The sequence below is a fragment of the Lasiodiplodia theobromae genome (assembly GCF_012971845.1).
Source record: "Lasiodiplodia theobromae strain AM2As chromosome Unknown scaffold_23, whole genome shotgun sequence".
NCBI classification, from domain to species: Eukaryota; Fungi; Ascomycota; class Dothideomycetes; order Botryosphaeriales; family Botryosphaeriaceae; genus Lasiodiplodia; species Lasiodiplodia theobromae.
In genome coordinates this window covers 228569-245989 of record NW_023336439.1, presented here as the reverse complement: position 1 = coordinate 245989, position 17421 = coordinate 228569, and the positions used below count along the sequence as shown (strand labels likewise).

The 17421-nt window shown below is 54.2% G+C and overlaps 9 protein-coding genes across 9 annotated transcripts; 4 read left to right on the top strand and 5 right to left on the bottom strand.

Moving 5' to 3' along the window:
• Positions 1-478: 478 nt before the first annotated feature.
• On the top strand, positions 479-1023 carry LTHEOB_7589 (Pro41 protein; the record flags this gene model as incomplete). The annotated part of the gene is made up of 3 exons (XM_035516971.1): positions 479-536; positions 588-904; positions 958-1023. The coding sequence occupies 3 exons, from the start codon at positions 479-481 to the stop codon at positions 1021-1023; spliced, it is 441 nt and encodes a 146-aa protein (XP_035371098.1).
• A 1016-nt stretch (positions 1024-2039) lies between these two features.
• On the top strand, positions 2040-3221 carry LTHEOB_7588 (uncharacterized protein; the record flags this gene model as incomplete). Its single annotated transcript, XM_035516970.1, has 1 exon — positions 2040-3221. The coding sequence occupies one exon, from the start codon at positions 2040-2042 to the stop codon at positions 3219-3221; it is 1182 nt and encodes a 393-aa protein (XP_035371097.1).
• A 1022-nt stretch (positions 3222-4243) lies between these two features.
• Positions 4244-5347, bottom strand: LTHEOB_7587 (Phenylacetaldoxime dehydratase family; the record flags this gene model as incomplete). Its single annotated transcript, XM_035516969.1, has 1 exon — positions 4244-5347. One exon carries the CDS (start codon positions 5345-5347, stop codon positions 4244-4246), a length of 1104 nt encoding a protein of 367 aa, XP_035371096.1.
• A 641-nt stretch (positions 5348-5988) lies between these two features.
• On the bottom strand, positions 5989-6584 carry LTHEOB_7586 (uncharacterized protein; the record flags this gene model as incomplete). The annotated part of the gene is made up of 2 exons (XM_035516968.1): positions 5989-6312; positions 6423-6584. The coding sequence occupies 2 exons, from the start codon at positions 6582-6584 to the stop codon at positions 5989-5991; spliced, it is 486 nt and encodes a 161-aa protein (XP_035371095.1).
• A 481-nt stretch (positions 6585-7065) lies between these two features.
• On the bottom strand, positions 7066-8844 carry LTHEOB_7585 (uncharacterized protein; the record flags this gene model as incomplete). Its single annotated transcript, XM_035516967.1, has 1 exon — positions 7066-8844. One exon carries the CDS (start codon positions 8842-8844, stop codon positions 7066-7068), a length of 1779 nt encoding a protein of 592 aa, XP_035371094.1.
• Positions 8845-9040: 196 nt separating this feature from the next.
• On the top strand, positions 9041-11132 carry LTHEOB_7584 (F-box domain cyclin-containing protein; the record flags this gene model as incomplete). The annotated part of the gene is made up of 6 exons (XM_035516966.1): positions 9041-9136; positions 9186-9434; positions 9486-9613; positions 9669-10185; positions 10238-10796; positions 10861-11132. The coding sequence occupies 6 exons, from the start codon at positions 9041-9043 to the stop codon at positions 11130-11132; spliced, it is 1821 nt and encodes a 606-aa protein (XP_035371093.1).
• A 596-nt stretch (positions 11133-11728) lies between these two features.
• On the bottom strand, positions 11729-13803 carry LTHEOB_7583 (Lysyl-tRNA synthetase protein; the record flags this gene model as incomplete). Its single annotated transcript, XM_035516965.1, has 4 exons — positions 11729-12516; positions 12568-13164; positions 13280-13596; positions 13793-13803. The coding sequence occupies 4 exons, from the start codon at positions 13801-13803 to the stop codon at positions 11729-11731; spliced, it is 1713 nt and encodes a 570-aa protein (XP_035371092.1).
• A 455-nt stretch (positions 13804-14258) lies between these two features.
• Positions 14259-14696, top strand: LTHEOB_7582 (Mitochondrial intermembrane space translocase subunit; the record flags this gene model as incomplete). The annotated part of the gene is made up of 2 exons (XM_035516964.1): positions 14259-14359; positions 14507-14696. The coding sequence occupies 2 exons, from the start codon at positions 14259-14261 to the stop codon at positions 14694-14696; spliced, it is 291 nt and encodes a 96-aa protein (XP_035371091.1).
• Positions 14697-15194: 498 nt separating this feature from the next.
• Positions 15195-16468, bottom strand: LTHEOB_7581 (Saccharopine dehydrogenase; the record flags this gene model as incomplete). The annotated part of the gene is made up of 3 exons (XM_035516963.1): positions 15195-15375; positions 15424-15635; positions 15686-16468. The coding sequence occupies 3 exons, from the start codon at positions 16466-16468 to the stop codon at positions 15195-15197; spliced, it is 1176 nt and encodes a 391-aa protein (XP_035371090.1).
• Positions 16469-17421: the final 953 nt, after the last annotated feature.

Here is a 17421-nt window from a genome sequence, read left to right as displayed (position 1 = left end):
GGCGCCGGCCGCGGGTGTGACATTTTGCGCGCAGGCGAAGGTACTAATTGCGGAGACGGGAGGCTGCACGCTGCCATTTGCTGGGCTAGGCGGCGCTGTGGCGTGCGCTGGTTCGGCCGCGGGCGCTTAATCGGTGCGCGGGCCAGGGCCAAGCCCCGCCCAGGCACGCCAGCCGCTTTCCTGCAGCCACCCATGCGTTGCATCTTCCTCCCCGCCGCACATCGTCAATGCCAACTAAAGCCCGTCATGCCCGCCCACGTTACAGCACCCACGTTGAGACCGTTCGCGCTTCCACTACGCTCAGAACCGGCCCCTCATCTCTCGAGTGCCAACTATACCTACCAGCCTGCGCCGTCCTGAGCCGCTTTCTGAGCCAGCTGCCCCACGACTGCTCAATCTGCGCCTCACGTTCGCTTCTACCGCTGGTCCGGTCTCTCTCTACCTACCTTACATTCGCTCAATTTGTAATCCTGCCACAATGGGCAAGCTAATCAAAAACCACTGGGCTCGCCTCATCGTCCTCACGGCTGCCGCCTGTGCGTCTCGCCCCACCACCACAACACTTTGCTCCCGCTAACTGTCCGCAGACCAGCTGGCTGCCGCCATCGAGGGCTTCTTCTGGCCCAAGATCTTCTGGGACTTCCTCACCAAGAACTTGGACGGCGCTGTCAAGCCCGTGCCTGCACTCCAAATAATCAACCTCATCCTGAGCCTTATAGGCCTCGCCTATGAGTGGCCGCTCAGCTTCATTGCCGGCTCTTCGTTCCACCGCTCCATTGAGATGCGCTTGATCATCTATCCTTTAAGCGCCTTGACTTCTCTCCTGCTGTACCAGGGCACAAATGCCGGCTTGTACTACATTATTGGAATGATTGTATACTTTTGGGCTTACAGCGAGGGCGAGGTATGTTCTTAACCCACAGCCTTTTATTTCAGAGCAGTGCTAACTCTCATCAGATCGTCTGCGAAAAGCCCTGGACTCTGCCGAAGAGGGGCAAGCCTCTTGGTCCTTCCAAGGTTTAAACATCATCTCGCGCCGCCTTCTATTTTTCCCCCTTGTCTTCTTTCTTTCCTTAACGTGACATTTGCCAAAGATCTATGGAATGATCCAAAGGGGCGGGACACCTCTATTACAAGCACCGGCGTTGGGGTATACCAAATTTACCAGATTAAGTGAGATTGCGGTCACACTACGCTCAGTATCGAAATGCATTGGAGAATAGTGAGATATGAATGGCATGACGCCTTTGTGGGCTATCTATTGAACTCCATGTAATGTGTATCATATGTACGTTCTGCCTCCTGTTTACAGATGAAAAGCTTTTTCTAGCACTACGGTCCGCTCCCAGTCTCTCAAATCCGGAGATGGAATGCCTATGGTACGTCTGATGTAAGAGAGTGCCAAGGAAATGGTGGTTGATCGATGAGTCCGTGCGCGCCAGACCGCATTGGGTAACCATACTATTGTGGCTTCTGGCGTCTCGAGCATATCTTAACACCTTTCGACCACCATGACTCTCAAATCAGACCATAGGTATGGTCGCAAACTCACAGAGGTGGAAGAGCCATTTCCAATCTGCGGTCGCTTGCCAGGATTTGGGGTTGTCGATATGCAGGTAACCGCTTGGAATTTCCTGGGAGAGTGCTTCAAACGCCCACTCCATCAACAGTCAAAACAAACACAACCGTCTCTTTGGACCAAGCCGGGTGGCAGCCACCGCTCCGGCCGCCTACATTCATTTTTCTTAGACACAGCCCGTCGCGTGCACCGCCATTGTCGACGTCGCCTAGGCACCAGACCAATTCTGCTACGCTGTCCGACGCCTTCTTACAGTCCACTCTCTTCCTTGGTCCTTCTCTCTACCAACTACGCCGGCAGCTTTGCGCTTCTTTCCTCTTCGCCGGGCCAGCAACGGCACCCATTGCTATGCACTCTGACCAGTACCACATGCGCCGCCCGCGCCGAGGTAACTAGACGGCATCACTTCACAACCACCTCTCAAGGGCACACTTATGCACCTCTAGGGCGCCACTCGCACATGGGCCAGCGACACACTCGACGCTTCTCGCTCTCTCCGATGGCACAGGAGTTCGTTCCTGGCGCCCAGGACTACGGAGGTCCGCTCCCGCACGTTCCACCACACTACACCCCTTCGCCTCTGTCGCAAATACATAATTCTTCATCGTCCAGGTTCCCGCGACTGCCATCACCCGAGTTTCCCTTCTACAACACCGACCGCCCATACTATCGCGATGAATGGACAAAGGAAGATCGTGCATCCTACCAGCTTGAGCAGGACCAGCCTGATCAAGCTCAGAGTTCAGCTGAAAGCAAGGAAGAGTCTATCACCGACGATAGCACATCCACAGAGCAGGGCAAATCAGGGCCTCAGCTTGGGATGACCAACCAAGACCGACGCTCCGATGACCGTGCCGCGTCGACCTCCCACATGGACCGTACTATCGATTGCTCCTCACCAAACAAGACTTTCGATGACCACAATACGTACCAGTCATCCCCAGCTAGCACCTACGCCATCATCGAGACATCAACTCCCAACCCCTACAGCAATGACAACGGCGATACGAACACAACCATTGCAGACTACCACCCCCTCTCTTCCATCCTCGCCACCATCGATATTGAACTACCCTCGATCGCCACCACCGACGCCGAGATCGACCGCTGGCACTCCGACGCACTACTTCCACCATCTTCGCGGCGGTGGCCGCAAATGCTGCGTACGCCGAATCATGAACCTGGTGCTATCGGTGACGAGCGCAAGAATGCGGTCGAGTACGCTATGAAGCGGGAGAGATTCAAGAGGGAACACATTGCGGCGGCAAGAGCATTTGCTGACCCATTCGGCACCAGGAAGGGCATCAGATTCTCGAATCGAATGGGAGTTAAAGAAGAAAATAACGAAACTGTTGGAGGGCCCTGGCCGGCGAGGCTGGGTGGAAGCAGCAGCGGTGGAGTCCACGCCGGTTTTGGAAACGGCGGCCCAACGTACACCATTGGTCGACAAATGCACCATGGAGCTGTGTTAAGGACGCAGCAAGCCAGCCATGACAGTGAGAAGCAGAAGAACACATGGGGCAGGATGCAGGGTGCGGATGGAAAGATGGTTGCAAGGCGCCTTTCTCCTGAAGAGGGCGAGGGCAATTCCAGGGATAGTAGAAACGGCAGGTACATAGACAATAAGGTGTATCTCACCTAAAGTAGTGAGTGCATCAAAATCTTGTTCTTGGGACTACCGATCTATTTTCCAGTCCGATGTGCCATCGCCAGTCGGTAAAGTTGATTAAACAATAGCTACGAAATAGAATTGGTGCTTTTATTGCGAGAGATTTGAGCTGCTACTTCCCTAGTACTCGCTGTTATGGGCAGGCGCGCTCTGTCACCATGGATGAACGAAAGGAAGCCGGTCCTGATTGCCACTGGCCTGTCACTTTCAACTACAACACTTCTGGCGCCGACGATACATACCGTAGAACTAATATTCTTTTCCCAGCTATCAGAAAGCATTCGAGCCGCCTCTTACCCCGGCTCCGTCGCATCATGCCCCTAAACGAAGAATCCTCTACATCCGACTCGGACACTTCAGCCTCAATGTCTCCCACAACGCGACATTTCCAACTTCAGCTTGAAACCGATAGTCCGCGTCCCAGTGAGAACTTCAAAGAGAGCAGACTTCGTCCACTACCTCGTTTGCAATCAGTTGGCGGTCCCAATCGGCGCATATATGATTACACAGATGACATCGCCCGGTTACAAGAAGTCCACGAGGCTGCGAAGGCACAGCGGCAGCAGCAGCAGCGGCAGCGGCAGCAGCAGCAGCAGCAGGAGAAATCCTCGTCTTCATCGACGGAGAAGCAAGCGCCGACGGAAAATAGCTACCTGGGACACCGGCGCCTCACGAACGCAGAATGGAATAGAAGCGGCCAACATGGCCCTTTTTTCACCGCCGACGATCCAGATTCCGCAGAAGACCAACCGGGAAAGAATCTGCCACCAAATAGATCGAGACTTTCCGCACAATTACAATGGGGGTCGAGAGATGTGGAGGATTTAAGCGATGGGCAGGTTTCGGTCGACCAGGAAACGAGCAAGAACCAAGAACAGTCGCAGGAAGAAGAAGGCAAATGAGCTTAGCATTCTTTGGTTTTTGAGCTTTCTCTCTTATTTTTGTCGTATTACACAACTTGTCACTTCCAACCAAGAATGCATTATCACGTTTGTCTACAAATCTTCCGCATCCAAAGCCACGAAGCGAATCACGCCCGTATTTGGTGTACAATTGACGTACTCGAACCGCGCCTCGCCGGCCTTCAAGACGGAAACCTCATGCCAAGTCCTCATCTTCCTCTCCGGCCCAAACGTTTTCGCGTGCTTGATGGCTCCCAAGTATATCGCCTTGTGCGAGGGATGCCTCTCCGCCCAATTCTCGAGGTCCTCCAAACTCCGAAAGAAGCCTGCCGCACACGTCTCCTTCCTCTCCGTCTGGGCGCCGTCCGCGTTCCGCACGAACCGCAGCCCGACGGTCCCCGTCTCGGCCTGGTTCGCCCACAGGTACCGCAGCCCCGTCATCAGCGCCGGCTCGAGCACCGACTCGTACGCCTCGGCCTCGTCGTCGCCGCAGCCCTCCCAGAACTGCCCGGAGCGGATGTGCACCATGTTCTCGTAGTTGGTCCCCACGAGCCGCTTTCCGCGGCCATCGGGAATGATTGACGGCGGCACCGTCGTCGTGCGCAGCTCGTCGTCAGGACATCTGACGAACAGGTCGTGCGCCGAGTCCGGGATGCGGTCCCTCGCGGCGCCCCAGTAAGCCGAGTAGGTGTGCTCGACGGGCGTCGCGCCGCCGCCCACGCGGGCCAGTCCCGGCAGGTAGTCGAGGCCGGAGTAGTTGGTTTCGAGGCGGGATGCCGCGGTGGCGAAGCGCTCGCACCACAGGCCGACGTTGTTGCTGCTTGATGATCCCGGGCCGATGGATGCGTGGTAGAGGGCGGGCAGGGCGAGGGCGCGCGCGCTCCGCTCGTAGGCTGTGGCGTCGGTGAAGTAGCAGACCCAGACGTCGGCGCGGCCCGCGGGCTCGTCGTTGCCTTCGACGACGGTGAAGGCTTCGTGGGCTTCCGGGCGGGTGGCGTCGATCCAGTTCAGGATTAGTTCTTTTGCTCTCGTTGCTGCCGCTTGGGTTGGTGCGTCGGCTGCGTGTTGCTGGACGCCGACGTAGATGGTGTAGACGCGGTCGACGCCCGGTGGGAGCTGCAGTTGCCAGCGAGGGACTGGAGGCCTGTAGTTTTTCGGTTGCCGTAGCGGGTATTTGCGATGGGCTGGGCAGCTCATTGTAGGGTTTCACCGGTTGTGCTAACAGTGTCCGAAACCGTATGAAATATTTTCGGGGATGGATATATCCTATACATCGTTAGGAACTGGTTCTCATACGGGTCTCCCTTGGCTATCAATGGCCTTACTAAATTCCGAACAAGAGTCATTCGTATTGGGCCATTTATATTATGTCCCCTGAAATTGACAATTTTAAGTGCTTGACTTAGGACGTACCTTTTAGCTTTGACATCAAGGTGGGGGTCAGACGAAATGTGAGTCAAATGCGAAGTACTTACCCGAGGTCCGGGGCAATGATGAATATCCCCGCACAAGCGCTAGCATGATGATATCACGGAATAGTGATACAAAGAATCCATTATGATCTGCTGGACTGTTTTATGTACCCATTTGCATCCTTATGTCTTTAAGAAACCCAGATGGCGATACTGCTGCTGGGCTTAAATATGTTATGGCATTTGCCTTGCCACCGACCACCTTTCCTACAGTATTTACATATACTCGATCAGCTTCATTGATACCACAATAAACTAGACTTCCTTCTCCTCTCCAAAACAAAAATTAAACAGCAACAAAGATAAGAGAGGAGCGGTTGTGTCTGCAGTAACACAATCCACCAACTCTACCCAATCTCACCCAACTCAAAACGCCTCAATCATCGACGGGCTCGGCCAATAGCTCAGCCTCATCTTTGCAATACGGTCATCCCTCAATTCATACACGCCAAAGAACCTAAAGCTCACCGCCTCCCCCTTCTTGAAGTCATAGAAGCCCGATTCGTGCGTGTCTTCATTGGCGACGAAGCACGCGTCCACCTCGGCCATGATGACGTCGTCGCCCTGCTGCACGACGAGCCGCGGACGCAGCTCCTCTTTGACCTTGGCGTGCGCGGCGGCGAACATGGCCATGATGGCCGTGCGACCGTGTAGGATACCCGTTGGGAGGTAGGGCGCTTCGAGGGTGGTCTGGATGAACGGAGCGGATTGCAGTAAGTATGGGTTGAGTCGAGGGGAATAGTAGATAGGATGTTTGATCTTGACGTTGAGAAGAAGAAAAGTGGTGTAGACAGTCGTACGTCTTCAGTGAAAAACTGCGCTTTAGCATCCTGGTCGGCATTGTGGTTGAAGGCGTCAATGTAGTCTTGGTAGCGCATGATGAACGGGGTAGGGTTCTTTGTGAGGACATCGTCAGTGATGTTGAGTTGTGAGGAATGGTGAGGGGGTGCATGGATATTCATACTTGTGCTTTTGAGATGAAAGAAGATCGGTATGGCTGGATTCGATCGATCTTGTGTGGATTTTTACGGAAGATCACCGCGGGCTTTGGATCTCAATGTATGATGTGTGACATCGTGGAAGTGGAGATGATCATGTAGTGGAGCAAGAACCAATCATACGTTTTTGCGCCCACAAGCTCGAGATACGGCCGCCTTCAACGGCAACGGACTCGGTACATGCGCTAACTATGTAATTCGAAAAAAAGAGTCTTACTATCTTCGAATGCTATTAGTTCAAAGCTGTTAGCAAGCCTAGATTGGACACGAATAATGTGCAACCGCCGGAACAAGTGTGGAAATTAAATAGGTATTTTTTGCACCACCTCCCAGAAGAAACAATGCGCCACCCTATGCACTTTCTATGTACGTGACTATCATGAAGAGGGCTTGTCTTCCCTATTCTCTCAAATTACTTTCTCGAGGCATTACCGCCATACTTCTGCTATTCCAAAAATCCAATCAGGGTGCCCAGCATATCTTTGAGCATCAGTTCCCCTTCACCCAAATCGTCACCAGTGATGCCTTCCATCTGCTCCACTAATGTCGCCTTGACTTCCTTCAAGCCCTCATCCCTGTCGGCCAGAAGCTCGACTATCCGTTTCTTAGCGCCGCCATCTTCAGCCACCAACCAGGCCAGGATCACATCGATGGTTTGCAAGCAGAACAGTCCTCCGTCAACACGGCGCAGAAACCATTCATCCGCAAGTTCTTCGCGTGCCTCGGGTCGTAGCTCAGCCTGCTCACGCTTAATCTGCTGTTCTACGGCGGCCACACGAGACGAGTAGTCGCGGCGGAGCTGAACGAGGCGTGCGATTTTCTCATAGTCCTTCTCGACAAACTTGGCCAACGTTCGTATCCGTCCGGCGCTTTCGCCAGGAAGGCTACGAAGCAAGGAGGCCAGAAGGCCTATCAGGTGCTCTGTGTTTGCGCTGTCTTGCTTCTTCATGAACATGCCGAAGAGGGTCTTGAGGCCGACCGCTTCGACGAAACGCTCGCAGACAGCTGCAGCGCCGGTGGGTGGTCCGCCCAAGGCGTGATCCAGCAGACGTAATGCTCGCGGTTTGGAAAACTTGCTATCCCGAAGCATAATCAAGCAAAGCTCGATACCCTCGGCCTCAACAAACTTGGCCTTGCCGTCAGCCTCGTCGACGAGACACGTTAAGCAGTCAAACAAGTTCTCGGCAAACTCTTCTTCGTCGGAGTCTTTCGGAGGGTCACGCTTGCGGTAAAATGCAAGTAATTGGAGAAGGGTATCGACAGCATCAAGAGCAATGAGGGAAAGGCGGTTCGCAACGGAGGTCTGGACAAGGATGGCGAGATCTTCAGCAGCATACTGCTTGTTCTGGGAAACAGGAGACTCTCTTTTCTGGGCACGAGAGATCAGCCACTTGACCAGGGCCTCGTCCTTTCCCATGGCCTCGGCAGTGGTGGTGTTGGACGCCAGGTTCTCCACAATGCTTAGCGAGTGGTAGACGCCGCTCCTGTCCGCCTCATTGGCCTCATCCAGACGCTCAAGGTTCGACGTCATCAAGCTCAGCAAGTCAGCTTCCAGCATGGCGTTCACAAGCGCGTCCCACTGCTCTTGTTCTGCTTCGACATCCTCGTCTGTCAGTTCAGAGATGATCTCAATGGCGTCGATGGCGATATCCGTGTTCTCATGGGCCAGCAAGCTCACGAGGCTGCCTGCGCAGCCCAACTTGGCAAACTCGCCGTAAAGTTCAGGGTGTTCGGAGAGCACGCTCAGCGACTTGATGTCGGCGTCGAGGTCGGCTTCGGAAGCCATGAACTTCTGCGGGTCGTCTTCGAATTTGGCTCGCAACTCAGCATTCTTGGATATCCTCTTCTCGAAGTTGAGGGCCAGCTTCCGGAGCCAGGACTTGTCAATGCTTTCGGGCACGAAGGGTTGCTCGTCGGCGCGGTCGACGTAGTTCATGGCGGATGTCGTCGTCTCGTCCATGCCACCGCCGAAGAAGCGGCCCTCCTCGTCCTCGTCGCCGAAATCCTGCTCTTCCTCGTCATCATCCGGAGGCGGCGCGGGGCCAGCCTCTATATCGTCCTCATCCTCGGCATCCTCGACGGTAGCGCGGCCCTTGCCCTTCGCGTCTCCATTGGACTGCAGCTTTGCCGACTTGTAGACCTGGTCGGGGTCGGTGATGGGCTCGAGCTTGCGCTTGTTGCTGGGGAGGTGCGGTTTCTTGAAGAGCTCGTCGATGCTGCTCATGGTGGCGGGCGGCGGACGGGAGGGCTGGAGTGGAGAATGGAGCTGGAGGGTCGCAAAGCTCTGGTCGGGATTTGTCTCGCCGACGGCTCAGCCCTACGCCCCACACTTGACCGCGCGATCACCCCCGACGCGTCTTCCCATCCTCACCGCGTCACTCGCGTCCCGCTCTCGCTTGGACCACCTCAACTCACCCCAAATGCCGCACCCACAGTCGGCCGCTGAGCTTCTAGAGCTCGGCAAGGCTTTCTATGCCCAGCGGAACTATGAACGTGCCCTCAAGGCATTTAGCGACGTCAGTATTGCACCTGCTCTATCATGTCTTCGCTAATTCAATTCGACAGGCCTTCGCCGCGTCTGCTTCCAGTGATATCAAATTCCTCGACATGGCGGTCGCCTGCCACATTAAGCTGGATGATCTCAACTCCGCTCTGTCCCTGAGCCGAAAAATCACCAAGCACGCTCCCAAGGATTGCCGCGGTTATCTTCGCATGGGCCAGGTTCTACAGCTACAAGAAAAGCCCGAAATGGCCCTTGAAGTTTACAAGCTGGGCCTGCGCCGCTGCCCATCCGAAGACCCTGAAAAGCTTCATGTTTGTGCTGCGCACCCCGTCCTTTCGCCTTCGAGCTGCTGATGCATCTAGTTAATGCAAGCGAAACGCGATGAATTGACCCGGCGACTGGCCAAGCCCAAATCCCAAGATCCCATCGTCGTGCTTCCTGCTGAAATCATGGATCTGGTGATGGGGCATTTGAACTTTAAGCAGAGAGTGTACGCTCCTGTGTCCAACCATCCCTGACTCTGTTGTACTTATGCACTCCTCTAGAACCTGCCTACGCGTGTCCAAACACTGGAGAGACTTCCTGTCGCATCAGCCGGTACTGTGGGCGGAGCTCGATCTGTCCCTCGCCCGGAGACCAGTGCCGCAGTCTTTTGTTCGCAACTGCATATATCGCTCCAAAGATAAGAAGACTAACACATTTCTCTTACACACCGCCAAATTTAATCGCATGAGAGACGCAGACATGGTAATGAAACTCGTCAGGGCATGCCGTAAGCTTGAAGCGCTTGAGTTTCTGGGTTCGGAGTTGTCTGGTTCATCAATCAAAGACCCCGTCGCTTCCTGCAATGGTCTTCGATCTCTTAAGCTTGGCAAGTCTGCTGTCATCACATTGGACGCCGTCACCCAAATACTTAAAGGGAGGCTGACGCTAGTCACCGCTGAATTTGAGAATGTTGAGGCTCGAAGGGATGCCACTTGGGATACAGACCTCCCCAATCTTCAAACGCTCTCCCTGGGGGCTGGTAGTGTCCAAGAGATTGGTGTCCACGTCCTCTCCATGGTGAGTGCGCCACCTCTACAAGATTAAAGCATGCCGCTCATTTACTCCACAGCATCAACTCGTCGACCGCATACCAAACATCAGATCCTTAGTTCTGACAGGCTGGAAGTACCACATGGGCCTCGCCGTTGACGCGAACTTCAGTGGCCTCCAGCACCTCGAAACCCTCCATCTGAACAACACCTTCTTCGCATGGCAGCCTCGCCTACCAAAATCCGTCAAGCATCTTACCTTAACAGCCAGTTGGGGATGGAGCAGTACGCTCTCCATCCAACGAATGGTAGAAATCAATCTACCAGCCATCGAAGAGCTTAACTACATCAACGAAGGTTCTGAACGCGACACTTCTCAGCGCTTCATTCACACTCTTCTACATAAAATGGACAGCGAAGTTACCCGAGACACCCCCTACAAGATCGTCGATGGCGAAGCCCTGTGCCATCTTGACAATCGCTCTCTCCGCAAGTTTTTGCTCGAACGCTGCCCCTCGGGATCGTCAGGAGAACTGATTAAAATCCTGACTGATATCCCTCGTCTCCATGGCACCGAAGACTTGACTCTCGTGCAAGCCGAATTCAATGATGAAGTCGCGTTTGCACAAGCAATCATCGGTACTTTCCCACTCTCTTTCGAGAGCACCCCCTGGTTTCCCTGTAAAACTGACTGTGGAAACAGATAATTACCGCAATCTCAAACGCCTCAGCATTCCCAGTTGCAAGATAACTGGCGTCGGCATCAAGATGCTCATCAAAGAGCTTCGAGACCGAGCACCCTCGGACGGTGGGGAGGACGGAAAGCGAGCTCGCCAGGGCTTGGAATACTTAAACGTCGACTGGTGCACCAGCATCTCTCCGGATGCCGTCGAATGGGCTCGTGGTCAAGGCGTTGAGGTGTCTTGGAAAACGACAGTACCGAAGCCGTCTGGGAAGAAGATTAGGTATGCTTGAAGTGGATAAGTAAGAGTCTACAAAAATGGGCTGTTAGATCTGCTACAACTACGAGGCTGTTATGCCATGCATTGCGGCCTGCGTTCACAGGGCCCGATGCTTGATGCAGATTGGCTACAATCCTCACGATTTATGTACAGACGAATCAACATTCTGGCCTCTCACAAATGCATTTGGTATAACAATGCCCTACCAAAGGCAATAGCATGGAATTGGCATGATTATATCGGGCGCCGCTGGGTATGGTGTGTATTAGTTCCATAGGGTTGGATCATTCTACATTCAAACACTCAAATAGTGAATCACCAACATGCTTTGTATGAGAGAGTTGCAAATCTTTGTTTAATTTTGGAAGGTGGCCAATAGTGCAGAGCGACGAAGACTAAACTAGTATACAAGCCCCGACCTGCGCAAGCATTTTGTAATATAGAGGACCAAAACGATCTTCTTTAGAACATCCAGCTATGTTCCTTCCTTGGACTTGACAAAAGAAGTCCCGCACCGCTTTTTACAGCCTGTTAATTTCCCTTCTTTAAATGAAAGGTAGTAAATTAAGGAAGAAAACACCGCTCGTTGCCAGTTACCCGTCTCCATCCTCACGACTGTCCCACCCTCCCCTTTCCCAGCGCCACGACGTTCCTCAGGGAGCCAAACGGCTGCACATCCGCGATCCTGCTCGTCCCCGAAAACAGCATGACGATCCGATCGATCCCGCAGCCCCAGCCGCCCGTCGGCGGCAAGCCCCACTCCAGCGCCTCGACGTAGCCCTCGTCGACGCCGCGCTCGTTGAGGGCGGCCTCGTCCGGGTCGCGGCGGCGCAGCTGGGCCTCGAACTTGCGGCGCTGCTCGAACGGCGAGTTCTCCTCCTCGTACGCGTTGACGTACTCGCGGCCCTGGATGAACAGCTCGACGCGCCGCGACAGCCGCTGGTCCGTCGCCGGGTCGGCGAAGCTCTTGGCCAGCGGCGACATGACTTCCGGGTGGTGCGTGATGAAGGTGGGCGAGGTGCAGAGCGGCTCGATGTAGAGGGCGGCGAGCTCGTCGAGGAGGCGGGGCAGGGTCGCGTCCGCGGCGATGGGTATGTCCAGTTCTTTGCAGAGGGCGGAGAGATCGTCGAACGCCGTTTGGCTGCTCAGGTCGGGCAGGCGGCGGTTGATGGCCTTCTCGATAGTGGGGATGAACTCAAGGCGCTTGAATGGCGCTTGAAGGTCGACTGTGAGGGGAGCAATGTTTTCACGCACGACGTTCTCTTGCATGAGTTTGTCGACTGTGGCCTTCAAAGTGGAAAAAAGAGTCTCAGTGCGTTGGATGAGATCCTCAAGATTAGCATATGGTTCGTAAAATTCGCAAATGGTAAATTCTGGATTGTGTGTTGCGTCGATGCCTACGAGTGTCAGCACGTCTTCTTCTGTATTCTGTGAAGGCTTTCACACACCTTCATTCCTGAACACGGTACCGATCTCATAGACTCTTTCCCCAGAGCCGATAACCAGACGCTTGAGAAAAAGTTCTGGTGCTATCCTGAGGGTGAGTGGGTCGTTAGGGAACTCGTTGGCACTGGTCTCAAAAGGTCTGGCAGACGCTCCGCCAGCACCTGCTGTCAGGATGGGCGTGCTGACCTCGAGGAATCCATCCTCGTCAAAGAACTTTCGCATTGAGCTAATGATACCAGAACGGATGCGTTGGGTGGCAACACGGCGCTTGTGTACTAGGAAGTCGACATGCGGCTGGCGGGCAAGCGTCTCTGGGTTCTCAATCTCCTCAGGGATTTGGTGCAAGGCAGGGGCAAGGCATTGCGGCACCTCAGTAGCCAGGATGGAAAGTTCGCCGCTCGTTGTGCGGGTTGGATGGCCGGTTATGGCGAAGATGTCTCCTTTGCGAGCCAATTTGGAGAAGCGCTTAAAGTCCTCCTTGGGTACTCCATTCTTTTCAAGGACACCGAAGTTGCAGAGACCTTGGATGGTGTACGCTCCATCGGAGATGTCGATGAAGACGAGCTTAGAGCCAGACGAGCGGCGGGAAGTTACCCTTCCTGCACTCGTCAGCGCAAGCTCGCACAAAAGAATCACAAAACATTGGAACAAAAACTCGATCTCGTGGACAACACCCATTCGGCAGTATATTATAAAAACTATTGACACACATACCAAAAACCGTCACCGTCACATCCGTCCTAACCTCGTCATTCTTCAACCGGGCGAACACCTCGTGAACGCGCCCTGCGGTTGTCCGATCTGCTTTGTGCGGGTTCAGCGGGTAGTATGTCGCTAGATCGCCAGCTTGTTCCAATTGTTTAACACGCTTCTCATAGTCGTGAGTGACATTGTCTGCCTCTGTAGGCTTGGCCGTTGTCTGAGCGAAGCGACGCTGGAACGAGAGGTAAGCCCTCGCGTGCTCCGGCTTTACGGAGCGCTGGAGCGTGCGGTGAAGGTACGGACGCAAGAAGCGGCACGAGCTGTTCATTCTAATGTCCACAGTCAGTACCAGGAAGTCCCCAGAGCATGTAAGAAACACAAGGGATGTTCAAGTGTCAGTTTGGGTTAGGTAAGTTGTGAAATCAACCGCCGTAGCGTCATTCGCAACGGTTCTTTTTTATCCATTCATCACGGAAAGCTTGCCGATGAGGGTGGAGGATGGATCAGAAAACAAAGGAAACGTACCTGTACAACATGCGCCTCCGCGACAATGGAGGCGTGAGGAGGAGGAAGAAGACACGAGCGAGAGACGACGCTTGGAAAAATCATGCGCGATCTTGGTGGTCCAAGCTCCCGAATCTTGTCGGATAGACGTGGCCGCCAGCCGTCCTTCTCAAATCGACGGCGATTGTATAGCGTCGTCCAAGCTGTGGGCGGAAAGCCTTGCATGCAATATTACATATATGAGATAGTACTGGCTTCACTAAATAGTAGATTCACTTGACTGTACAGACCATATCCTCATCAATCTTCCTAAGCGTTCGGCGGCAACGACTAAAGTTCGGCGTCGCGCCCAGCCGAACGACGACATCACATCGCAGGCCCGCTGGGTGCCGTCGCCCGCCGTCCAACCTGCTCTCGCTCCAGTGACCAAACACCACGCAACGCGCGCCGCTCCCGTCTCCGCAAACCCCTCCGCAAATCATCCAAAATGTCCTTCTCCCTGTTTGGCGGCCGCCCGCAGCCCTCGTCGGAGCAGAAAATCGCTGCCGCCGAGACTGAGATCGAGATGGTTTCCGACATGTTCAACCGGTATGGAAAGAGCAAGCCGCGAGTGCGCGCGCGCATGCATCCACCCCCTCTCCTTCATGTCCATCCTGCATAGCCAATTGACCGTTCCTACCGTATCTCTGTCTGCTCATCCGAATTATCAGACCTGCTAATTCTTGCGCCTTGCAGTCTCGTGTCCAGCTGCACTAAAAAGTGCATTCCGACGACGTACCGCGAAGCCGAGCTCGACAAGGGCGAGTCCGTCTGCCTTGACCGCTGCGTCAGCAAGTTCTTCGACGTCCACACCAAGGTCAGCGAGAAAATGCAGGGCGAGGCCGCCGCTAGGCAAGGTGGTGCCGGCGGCATGTTCGGCATGTAAAGAAGGAAAGGAAGCGCTTCTATCATTAGGGGCGGAGATGTACATTCGGGCATGAAATGGACCGTTGGTTGCAAAGTTGTCGTGTCAGCCAGACAGTATACCAATGCGTGGTGCTGGCCTATCTGGGTAAACGAACGGGTGATGCCGAAGGCATGTGGAAAAAGCGCGTTATGCGATATTGGGTGTTACGGGAGCTCTTATCAGCGTGTGCGCATCGGCGTGAAGTATGGATATACGCGACTCTTTCTTCACTTGCTGTATGAATAGACATTGGCTGTTCCGTTTTTTTGCCGTTCCCCCAAGAAAAAAAAGAAAATATCTTGTCTATGAACGGACTGTAATCAAGTCTCAGTACACAGGACCTCTCCTCTACCTAAAAACGCCGTTCCTTCATTTTCCAAGCAGTGGCAAAGCTATGGTATATGCTTTGGCAGTAAAAAAGCGCAGAATGTCATCGAACTATGCATGCAACCATGTTTTTCAAAGTTTGGCAGATAGTCACGCCTCCTTCTTCCTCAAACCTTCGGGAAGAGTGGCGACCTTCTCATTGAAGAGCTTCTCGGCGTCGGCCCAGACCCTCGCGGTCTTCCTGTCCTTCAGCTGCAGCAAGCTCTCGAGCAGGCCAGCGCTGAAAGACTCGGAAGCCTCACGAGGAAGCAGGGAAGGAAGGTGGTCAATGCTAAGGAGAATTAGTTTCAAGTCGTGGTTATTCGCGGAATGTACTTACGAGATGACAGAGAGAGGGACGTCGTTCTTGTCGTCCTTGACCTCGACAGGCACAGTGGGCTTGTCGAAAGTAGTGTTGATAGTGTAGACGGGGATGGGATTGTGGGGGTTGGTGGTGTCGCAGGACACATCGCAGACGACGCTCAGCTTGCGGCCGGGAGCAGAAAGAAGGTCGTTGTTGATGAACGGAGGAATGGGCTTGGAGAGGTAGATCTGATCTCGATTAGCAAACTTCGAAGGCAACGGGCGCGGCGGGGACGTACGGCATTGACAAAGATGTCCTGGTCGACGATCTCCTGGTACGGGCCCAGCCTGTCCTTCGTCTCGTTGATGTCCCACTTGACGAGGCTGCTCTCAGGCAGGCCAGCCTTGACGAACAGGTCGACGGCACCGCGGCCACAGCGGCCAAGAGCACCCATGATGAAAGCAGAGGGCTTGCGACCAAGGATCTTCTCGCCAGCAGCGACGTCGTCGGCAATCTGCTTGACCAGCTCCTCCTCGTTCAGGTAGTATCCGCGGCCGTCGGTGAACTGCTCAACGCTGGGCAGCTGCTGGCCAGGGTGCTGGAGCTGCCAGGCCCACATCTTGACGGCGAGGGCGGCGCCAGCGAAACCAGCGTGGTAGCCGAAGGCGCTGACTCTGCGGCCCTGTTCGTCGACCAAGAATTCGAGGTCGTACAGCACGCTGCCGCCGCGCGGGAAGCGCGACAGAACCTTCTCCCAGCCGCCCTGGTTCTTGTAGCAGTGGCTGAAAGCAATGTGGTCGTTGGTCAAGGGGAAGTCCTCCTCCTCAATCTCCTTGAGGCCCAGAATCAGCCTGGAGCCCGGGGCGACAGTCTTCCAGCTGCCCTCGGGCACGAGAGTAGCGCCGGCGGCCTCATACTCGGCGTCGTTGAAAATGCGGCGGAACTCGGGCTTGGTCGACGAGCGCTCGACCTCAACAGGGTAGCCAGCCTTGACCAGAGCCTCAATGGTCGAAGGCGCGAACGAGCGGTGCTCGAGCGGCTTGGTCTCAGCGCGGAGGAGGATGGTGGGGTATGCCGACATTTTGGGCGAGTATGTGTATGTGTGTGTGTTCGAAGCTGAGCGCAGCAATTGAGTAGAAAAATTGGCAAGGAGGGTTGGCGGAGGTGTAAGATTAAAGAGAAGGTAGCGGCGGTGCAGGTAGAAAAAGTGTCGACTGAGCTTGGAGGGGTGACTCAATTCCGCGGCGCGCCCTCTCCACCGCTCCGACTCCGGCGGGGCAGAGACTTGTCAAACCACTCTCTCCCATTCGCTCGTCAGCCACTCAACATCAGACCATGACTGCAATCATCATCTTTCCAGTTTTCGCGTCCCATCGATCTTTGTTTATCACGGAGCACTACATGGTACTACTACGACGAAAAGAAAAAAAAAACAAAAGTTGCTCTAGCGCCTATCTGCTGATGCAGCCGTTCTCGTACATTTTAATTGCTGTCAAACTTGCAGCCTGGTCGGTAGAAATTCGAACCTATGACATGACGGTGGTCTTCAATAGTAAAATGGCATAGTAAAGAGCCGTGCGGTGCAGGAGGCGACGTCACTAACTGCTAAGACATCCTATGACCGACGAAAACCACCTCAATCTTGGAAGCGTTGGGCACGAGAGCATCACGATTCGATTTCAAATTAACGATACGATCGACCCTCGGCAAGTTGGTCGTTGTCAAGTCTTCCCGCTCTGGCAGTCGTGCCTCGGCATATAGGTCGTACTATGCACTCCTTATACATTAGGATCCAAACCCTTGCCTGTTCAGGATATCATATGTTTCACTATCGAACGCTCTGCAGCAAAGTGTCACGGTTTCCGGGCCGCATCCAGTTTAAATCCGCGCAAGCCTGGATATTAGACTTTGTTCAACGTCATATGAATGAATGATACCTCTTTCCTCTGATCAATGGCTTATATTCATGTGTTACCTGCGTCTACTCTACACTTTCGTACATGCAGACCACCACTTGCTCAGGTCTTACACATA